At 41.2% G+C, this 9,496-nt stretch overlaps 1 protein-coding gene across 1 annotated transcript in view; it reads right to left on the reverse strand.

The window, feature by feature from the left end:
• Positions 1-4,648: 4,648 nt before the first annotated feature.
• Positions 4,649-9,496, reverse strand: part of ZNF654 (zinc finger protein 654) — a 31,299-nt gene continuing 26,451 nt past the window's right edge. The window contains exon 8 of the mRNA XM_019528574.1: positions 4,649-6,421. Coding sequence (XP_019384119.1) covers positions 6,414-6,421 — 8 coding nt within the window. The 3' untranslated portion in view covers positions 4,649-6,413. The remainder of the gene's footprint in view (positions 6,422-9,496) is intronic.

Raw genomic sequence — 9,496 nt, forward strand, 5'->3', positions numbered from 1 at the left:
TTAAAATTTGGCACAGCTGGCTTAGTTCCAACATTTTAGTATAGAACACAGGCAAACATTTAAATCACACTTGGGTTTACATTAGCATGCTCATTATTACTGTTTCCCTATATGGAATTTCTCCAGAGCTTGTTTTACCCATCAGTTGTCAATGGTATCAGTTTATGGGCTGAAACACTGGATGTTGACTCTCCTTACACACTAAATTAAAGCTTGGTAAAGTATTGTCTGGAAAATTCTACCAGCTTTGTTACTGTAATAACCCTTCAGATGTAATTTTTGTTAACTTTTTCATAGCTTCCATTCTTATCTGCCCTCTTGATTCCAATGTTCAGTGCATTTTTTAGTCAATGCTTTCCCCCCCTTATATAAGGAATTCTAGTCTGGCTTGCTGTTTACATGGTACTAAAAACATAGTCCATTCAAAGCCATTTCTCTCCTCTCTGAGCTACATCAACTGACAACTCTGTTACAACACTCCTCGACCTCAGCATCTAACTATTCCCTTACTAGTGGCAAAGAGGTCCATTCCTTGAGAACCCTACCACCTTTGCCTCTCCCCAGGCTTGCAAAATCCCCTTGCCCCCTACAATCTGGAACTCTCAATAGCAACACTAGTGATATTTTTCAATCACACACTTTACAGCTTTCCTAATCTGTTAAATAGGTAAATGACAAGGACAAGGAGAAAAACAAACAAACAAACCTTATGCTGGTTAAAACTGAGAAATTTACTGAACTTCTCATCACAGGGTGCCTGCTGATTTCTGAAAGTTTCAGAGAACTAAGAACCCAAGGTATATTGTAGCTTTTCTTGTTTTACTATAAAAGCAATTTGTACCTACTTTATTTAACTAAATATTTGCATGACAATTCTGATAAGTGTTTCAGATAATACATATGCATAATATCCAATGAACAGGGTGCGTTGTCCTTATACCCGACAGCCCCACTTCTTTGTTAAGGGAAGTGTCAGTATTATGTGAAACGAGCAAATAAAATTTCAAGATCTTAAATTACATGGAAAATCACAATTCAACATTTTACTGTGGATTATCATTTGTAATCAACAACATTTTTAAGATCGAGAAAGTCTGGAAGAAAAGCATCTGTGAGAAGAAAAGCACCTCTCCACTGACATGCCTGATGGGCTGAGTATTAGTTTTAAAAAAAGACTAAATTGCAACTCCCAGGAATTCCTGAAGTTCCATAACTGGGGTGCACAGCCTACCAAGAATCTTTTTTTTGTGTGTAGATATATTGAAGGAAATATTTTGTAATCCAGACCTTTAAAGAAAAAAAATATTCAATTAGTTTGCCAGTCTTGTGTGTTGCATCTCACATTCTTGTATTTTAAGTTCACTTCAAGTACTACTTTCCCAGTGCTACATCTTTATAAACAGCCTGATACTAGTGTTAGACTAAATGCATTAATCTTTCCCCCCTTAGAGAGAAATGACTGTTTTAAATGATAGTAGTTTGCATGAATTCTGCTGGAAGTAAAACTAGGAAGATATTTTTTAACCCTTTCAGAGTTTACTGCTCCAAAAGGATTAACATTTAAGCAGTGAGATGATACTATTTTCTTTATAGCTGGATGATACCACTTGGAGTATTTTAATGTGATATCAGCTCCTTCATAAAAATGACTTTTGTCAGCAAAATGACCCCTCAGCCAAACATATACAGAGCATAGCATAGCAAAAAAATTTTAAAAATTATTCAAATGCTTCTCTTAATATGTAATTAGGTCTTTTAAACTTTGGTAAAGATTCCCCCCAATGGAGCAACTTCTATCTTTGGCTGCAGGGCAGAAGGGAGCTCCATCAGCAGCATGATCCACATCCCTATATCTTTCCTCACTCCCCAGACAGATTCTACTGACATTGCATCAACAGTCTGCCCTATCCTCATGGAGAGCTTTTTTGAAGTTTAGCCCCCTACCCTTTCATCCTATATTTAATCTTGACAGGAGTAAATGATGCTTGGATTAGATTAGACTGAGACAGTAGAGAGCATTTTGTAATAAACGGCTTCCCTACTGGTTTATCAAGGATTTAACCTGTACCTTAGTTCTGCCTAACCTCTTTTAGTCGTTTAACAAACCTTTAACTCTGCATGCAGGCAAGAGAATCTTACATGAGCCTGATTAGTATAACCCAACTCATATGCAGTACCATTTTTCAATACTATGCACCACACCTAAGGATTAAATCTGCACAAAGGTCTATTGTTTCTTGGATTTCTATTCATATATAATTTGAACATCAGAAGAGCCATTTAAGTTTTATGTGGATGTTATGCAATATATTATCATACCACTTACCCATCAGGTATTGCAATGAGTAAATACTGGGCTTGTTTACATCAGGTAGATTTTTCAAAAGATAACAAGATCACTTAATATTAACAACAAAGACAATGTTTTATTGAACAAATCTATGTACAGTACAAAAAGGTTTTTAAAATGAAACACTACTGTTGATTTATTGCAGTTTGATGGCTCAGTTTTAATTTGTACTCTTATATAAAATGCAAAGTAAAATAATTTAACATTCAACAAGGAAGCACAAATTTCCTTTCTTGCTGAACTTTTAATAGCTTTTACAAATTAACATAGAGTCCCCAAAATGCATACACTGCATTTAATCAGGTGTTATACAGTACCAAATAAATTAAAAAATAACACTACCACCCCTTTAAGTCTTTTATCCATACCACTGGTGTTAAACAATAAAATAAATGAGTACAGCTGAACCTTCAGTGTGATATTAAAATCACAAGTTTAATGTTATAAATTATCCAAACTATACAATTTATATAGTTTTATTTTTTTTATGAATATGGCTAAATAACCAAAGTACCAGTGACCTTTCCCCACAGATATGACCATTATCAACCTACTTTGCCAAACTGTTTGTGGAGGGTGCCTAGCAAGCAGCAACTTTCAAAAATCCAAATTACCTGACCTTTATAATGAATCATTTTTGGATAGTAACAGATGGCCTCTAAAAACTAATAAAGTCTAAAGCCAAGTTACATCCACTTGGAGGACCAAGATTAAAATATAAAATCAGCACAAAAAAGTGCAGCAACTCTGATCCAGAGAAGCATTTAACTGCATAAGTAACCTTGGGTGTATAAGCACTCAGCTTCAGCAGGAGACTTGCACATTCTTAAATTTATGCAGATAGCTAAGTACTTTGTTGGATCAAAGCCACAGTCTCAAAGTATTGTAATACACATGACATGATGCTTAAGCTTGGGAAAATATTCTAAATCTTTGACTTGGAACCTTTTTAAAACATAAAAGGTACAAACTCAATATAGGACAGCATCTTGTATGCAACAATCCTATAAATCATGTTAGAAGGTTATTTTTCTTCAAATTACAATTAATACTCCACCAACACGTATTAGTGAGTATTTTACAGAAAGTGAAACATCTTTTAAACTGAAGCCAATACTCAAAAAAATGCTACCTGCCACTTGCTACCTTGAGTCAATTTAATGCATTTCTGATGTCCAGTAGGTGACAGTTTCTATTCACTTAAGTGAAATAAATCCAGATTTTTCAGAAACCATATATACTGAACACATGTGGTATAAACAAATGGTGGCATCCAAGAAAAGCATCTCCAAACAAAAACAAGTTCAAAACACAGGTAGAAAAAATTATGGTCACAGTTTTATGCATGTACATAGATGCAGGTATTTACACACTTTAAAACCAAAGAAAATACAAATCTCAATCATGTTTTTAAAGCATCTTCAAACACATGGAGCTTTAGAAAAAGGCAAAAAAGCACCAAAGATTAAAGTACACCTAAGATTTCATACATAAATGTTTTGATACCTACCAAGTTTTTTTTAAACTTATTATTTTAAAATTAACTGATTTTCCTCAAACTTATGTAAGCCATGTAACTAGATTTAACAACAAAGTAAAGCAAAGAAAAAAGCAGAGCCTGGAATATGCCAAAACATGGCAATCCAGTTCTTAGCACTTTAGACAAGAACATTAGAGTAAGCAAGTGGAAATGTTGAAGTGCATTTGACTGGCTAGGTTCCCACTCAGTTTTTTTAAAAAAAAACTAAGAGAAAGGAAAAACCTTCTAGGAGGTTTTTTTTGTTTTCGTTTTTTTTTTTATATATATATATGATGAATTTTATCAGTTAGTATTTTGTAAATGCAAAAAAAAAATAACACATTCTTTGGTGCCTCAAATGTCATGCAGATCTCTCTAAATGTGGCCCAGACACTGGTATTAATGTAATGCACACAGAGCTGTGATCATAATTTTATACCTTTTTACTTGAGGCTAAATTGAAATTGGATGATAATTTTTGAGGAGTCAAAAAAAAAAAAAAAAAAAAAAAAAAAAAAAAAGCAAGAATCTGAATTAGCATTCTTTCTTTCCTCCAAGGGAGGGGGAAAAAGGAGGAAGAAGTAATACAAACACATATTTGATTTCACAGAGGATGACTAGTAGAGGCATTATTAAACTATTGAGTTTCAAGTGCCAGAAATATTTTAAAGCCCATTTCACAATGAAACCCTTTAATTTGCATAAAGTGAGTTGTTGCTACAATTAAGATATGCCTAAAGGATCTGTTAAATTTTGAGTCATATTAGTCCTCACATCTCTTGGGCAAGGGAGCTGACTGACTGCCTTGCCTCCCTATGCTGTACACACATTGTGATAAAGCATTCAGGGAGCTAATTAATGGACCAGGGACAGCTGTTGCATGTTGGCTTATCTTACTGTTAAGTATCAACTGTTTGGTATAGCTTTTATCCCTATAAATACATCCAAACTTCTAGCTAAATGCACCAAGCAGGGATTGAAATAAACTTTGTATCACCCACAAAATTAAGGTTAATTATTAGAGGGTAAATGTGCACTGCAATGGACAATCTGAGGAGTTGCCACACTGTCTTTTGAAGAACGCTTGCAGCAGCATTTCATTTCTTGGATATCCTATGTTGAGATCGGTTACATACTGATGAAGGCATAGCGGTTTTTATCCTGACAGACCCTCTCTGTGTCAGTTCTGTCAACAGCAAGTTGTTGGCCCCAGTACTTAACACTGAATTTCGTTTTCATTGCCAGACTCCTGGATTGGTTTCTAGTAAAAACTGCCACCTTTTCAATAGGAACTAGATGGAGTTGTAATGTGCTTTCAGGCTGCACTCTTACATGTTCCCATCCCTTCATTAGATGACTGACCATTAGCTGGTAAATCAAAACTCAGCAATGTATCACTACCTGATGTTACACGTGTACAGAAGTTGCTTCCTGATCTATTTCTCCTAAATAACATTCTATTTTGCCTTGCCCTCTGGAGTCTTGTTTTGTATTCATTTAAATCCTGTTTCTACAGAAAAATCAGCTCTCAAATTCTCTTCAGGCATATTAACAGCTGAAGGACCTTTATATTTGCATAATATTAACTTAACTTTATACTCAAGCTCAAGTTCACCAATCTTCACATTGTGCATGCCTTTACTGTTTAGGTCTCAACCTGCATGTTAGTATCTGTACAAGCTGTATAAGTATTACTGATATTAAATCTCTCTGTGCCTTTTAGAGATTTTTCATTTTAAAATTTCCAGGAGTAATTTGTAGTTTTGTCATATACTTGAAAAAGGCTTCTTTTAAAGTGCCACTTGTACAATTGACGCATTTAATGTCATACCAAAACATTCTCCCTTGCATACACTGAACTTCAATTTTTTGGCAACTTGACAGTGCTGTCCATCTCCATTTTTCCTCACCACACTCCATTTGGGATTCTGAATGTAACTGTGTAAAATAAGCTCCATTCTTTTTAGTGGAAAAAGGATTAAGAGAACCCAGCTTTGAATAAAAATAAGTTTCAGCTATCATTTTTTTCTCCATACCGTGACAATTAACAACGTCTCTCTCTAAATCACCTATTTTTGATCAGGTGAAGGGCCATCCTTTGAACATGCATGGAGAGGAAAGGGTTTTCTTTTTAACATGGCATTTTAAGCCAGTTACACAGGTATCAGATGCTTTTTTCGTAAGGCAATAAACCACTTCTCTTGTCTCTGCCCAGCTGACTATTAGTTTTCTTAAGCCCTCAGGCTGGACACATTGTGCTGCTGTCCTTCCATCATACATTAGGAATTTGTGGCTGTCTGGATAACTGGTACTTTGGGGACTTTGTAGTAACCTTTCTGGACTCAAAATCTGCACAGCTCCCACTACTCCTCTGTGAGTTCTGTCTAGAAAATGTGCTTTGTCTTTTATCAAGGTCATGTGTTTCTTTAGTAATTTGAGACTGCTTTATGATTAAGGCCAACTGGGAAGCAGCAAACCGATGCTTCTTCATGTAGTGTTTTCTTACACCACTCCAAGCTTGATGCATCTTCCCACAACATTTAATCAGGCACCTGTAAAATAGATCATGTTGGTTACTTTTTATCTTGATCCTGTACAAATGATGCTTTAAATTTGAAATTTTGCACAAGTTGATCAAATTGCCTCATTTCAGTGTAGAAGGAGAAAAGGCATAAAGTACCCCACTATGTCTTTCATGAAGGCTCTTTCATCAAAGCTGTCCGTTTGTTTACCTTTCATTTCTTTTCCTAAACACTTAGCTTGGCTGAGCTTATCTTCTGGTTTAACAGAATATTTTCCTCTTTTTTTCCCCCAAAAGTATTACTAATCATTCCAACTATATTCCTCCTGGTAAATTCTAGCACATTCAATTTGCTTACAGGTGGTATTAATCTACAGCTGTTCTGCCTTTCTATCTGGCTGCTTTCCAGGACTACTACTTTTTCATTGGCATCTCCCTCTAAATCAGGAGCAGGCAATTATTTTGGGCAGAGGGCCACTTACTGAGTTTTGGTAGGCTGCTGAGTGCTGCATGGGTAGCCCTGCCCCTTGTCAGGTGCCCCAATCCCTGGCAGTCACCTTGGGACCAGAAATCCTGCCCCTAACTGCTGACCTTTGCCACAGAAATCCTTCTCCTTGTCCCTGGAAGTACTACTTTGGGGAAAAGGGTTTGCCAGCTCAGAGGGGAAAAAAACCCAAAACTAATTACATACTAAAAATCTAACACCCAAAATAATATATTTTAATTTAATTAAAAATATTTTTTGTCCTGATCTGTGTGCATTTGTGCTGCAGAGGCAGAAGTGATTACATATGGGACTTTGTGGGGATATATGGATATGGGAGCCATGTAATGTAGAGTGGCCAGCTGGCAGGCAGGAAAAAGTGGGGAAAGCAGTGGGGGGAGTGGAAGTGAGCAGCAGCCCAGGACTTGCACCAATATCCCAGGACCCCAGTGGGGTGGTAGGAGCACAGGATATGAGCTGGCAGAGGTCTGTGGAGCTGGTCTGGGCTGCACCGGAAGGGACAGGGAGGAGCTGAGCCGGCTCCACAGAGCGGCAGCACTGGCCATCTGGAGCAGCCACAGGCAGCACAGAGGTGGTGGTGAAGCAGCCACACCACAGCCTAGCACAGTGCGACCTCTGGGCAAGCAGCCATAGCCGCAGCCAACTTTGCCCTACAACAGCAAGCGGGAAGGGGGCGGCGCTTTCCTCCATGCTGAGCTGCAGTTCCTACTCAGCTGCTGCTGTCCCAGCTCAGCCTCAATGGGTGAAGCTGGAGCTGGCGCAGGGCCCAGGCCAGCAGCAGGGGGGGAAAAAACTGGTGCTCACCACAGGGAAGAAGTGGCCACTCCCCCTCCCCAGGGCTGGTGCCCCATGCTGCAACTGCTCAGAGCCCATATGGGGCTGCCTGTGCCTGCTCTCCATTGCCACCAGTGATGTGGCAGAGAGCCACGACAGCCCCACAGGGGGTGCGAGTGGCTGCAGCAGGAAGTGGCAGCCACTGGGGGGGCACTTTCCCCAAATGCTGAGCACTAGAGCAGTGCGAAATTTCACCGAGTGTTTTGTTTTGAAATTGTTTCTACATGGTTTGAGCTCAAAACAGCAAAACTGAAATGGAACAAAAAGCTTTGAAGCAGCTTCAAAACTAAATGAGGGAATTCAGAACATTTCGAGTTTTGAAGCAGCCTAGTGGTAGAAGGCAGGGGAGAGCCAGGGCTGCGCTCTGAGCAGCTCCGCAGCCCCATGGAGCTCAGCCCAGTGGTGGGAGATGGGCAGAGCCAGGGCTGTGCTCTACCTCCCACCACCGGGCTGAGCTCCATGGAGCCTGGTGCTGGGTGTGGGCTGTGCCCGCCACTAGTCCCAGGCAGCTTCCTATCATCCGACACAGATCCGGAGGCCCACACCCCCAGGAGGAATCTGGCACAGTCCCGCAGCCCTTCTGGGTGACAGGAGGCTGCCGCTGCTGTCTGGGGCCAGCGACAGCATCAGGTTTCCGCAGCGCTGGGTGCAGGCTGGTGGCCCCAGGTGGCAACAGCAGCCTCTTGTCATCCAGCACAGATCCAGGAGCCTGCACCCCCAAGAGGAGTATGGCACAGCCCCGCAACACTCCCAGGGGTGTGGGCCCCCAAATCTGTGCACCAGATGACAGGAGGCTGGTGTTGCCAGCAAGTATCACAAGTTTTGCTTTCAAGATTTTGAGGTGCATTTTCCTTGAAACCTCTCTCCTTGAAACTTGGCAGACTTCATGCCCTCAGAAGGGGCTACTATCCCTGCAATTATCATCTGAATAAGGCAGGAAATCACAAAGTTTCAGCCACTCTCATGATTTCCCATTATAGCTTATGGGTGAAACGTCCAAAACACAAATCGAAACACCAAAACAGTTTTGATGAAACTTAACAGGGCAGTGCTTCAAAACAAAATGAAACAATATCCCTTTCAAAAGGGCAAAACAGATGTCAAAAGGAAACTATGGCGTTTCGCACAGCCCTACCAAGCACCAGTTCATTCCCCACCACTGCTGCTCAGTCTGAATGGGCAAGCGCAGTTGTGCACAGGGTCAGGGCTGCATGCTGCTCCCCACCTGTAACGCAGGGCTTGGGCAGGGGCACTCAAGAGTGAGCAGGTGCATGGGAGCCAGTGGCAGCCAGGCGGGAGCGCAGGGCCCACACCAGTATCCAGGGCCAGCACCAGTGGGGCCAGAGAAGGATAGCAGGAGTGCAGGGTCCTGGCCAGCAGGGGCTCTATGGAGCCAGGTCAGCTCTCCTCTCTACCTGATGGTGCAGCCCAGCCCGACTCCTTCCAGCACAAACCCTGTGCTCCTACTGCCCTGCTGGCACTGGCTCTGTGCTCCCACATGCTGCTTGCTTTCATTCCGCCCCTGCCACCGCTTTCCTGCCCAGCTGTCGGCTCCCAGCTACATGGCTGGACCATGGGGCTCAGCAGGAGCTGGCCTGGCCCTGAGAACTGGGGCAATCCCCATGGTTCTTCCCTACCTCTGCCCCCCTCTCCCCCCACTTCTTACCTGAATTTCCTGTGCTGGTGCAGCCACAAACAGCCCCATGGTTGGGGCTTCTAGCTGGGGGAAGGAAGGGGTAGGGCCAGGGCCAGGCAGGAGCTCTTCAG

Source organism: Crocodylus porosus, unplaced genomic scaffold, assembly GCF_001723895.1.
Source record: "Crocodylus porosus isolate Cpor-Errol unplaced genomic scaffold, CroPor_comp1, whole genome shotgun sequence".
In the NCBI taxonomy this organism is placed as follows: Eukaryota; Metazoa; Chordata; order Crocodylia; family Crocodylidae; genus Crocodylus; species Crocodylus porosus.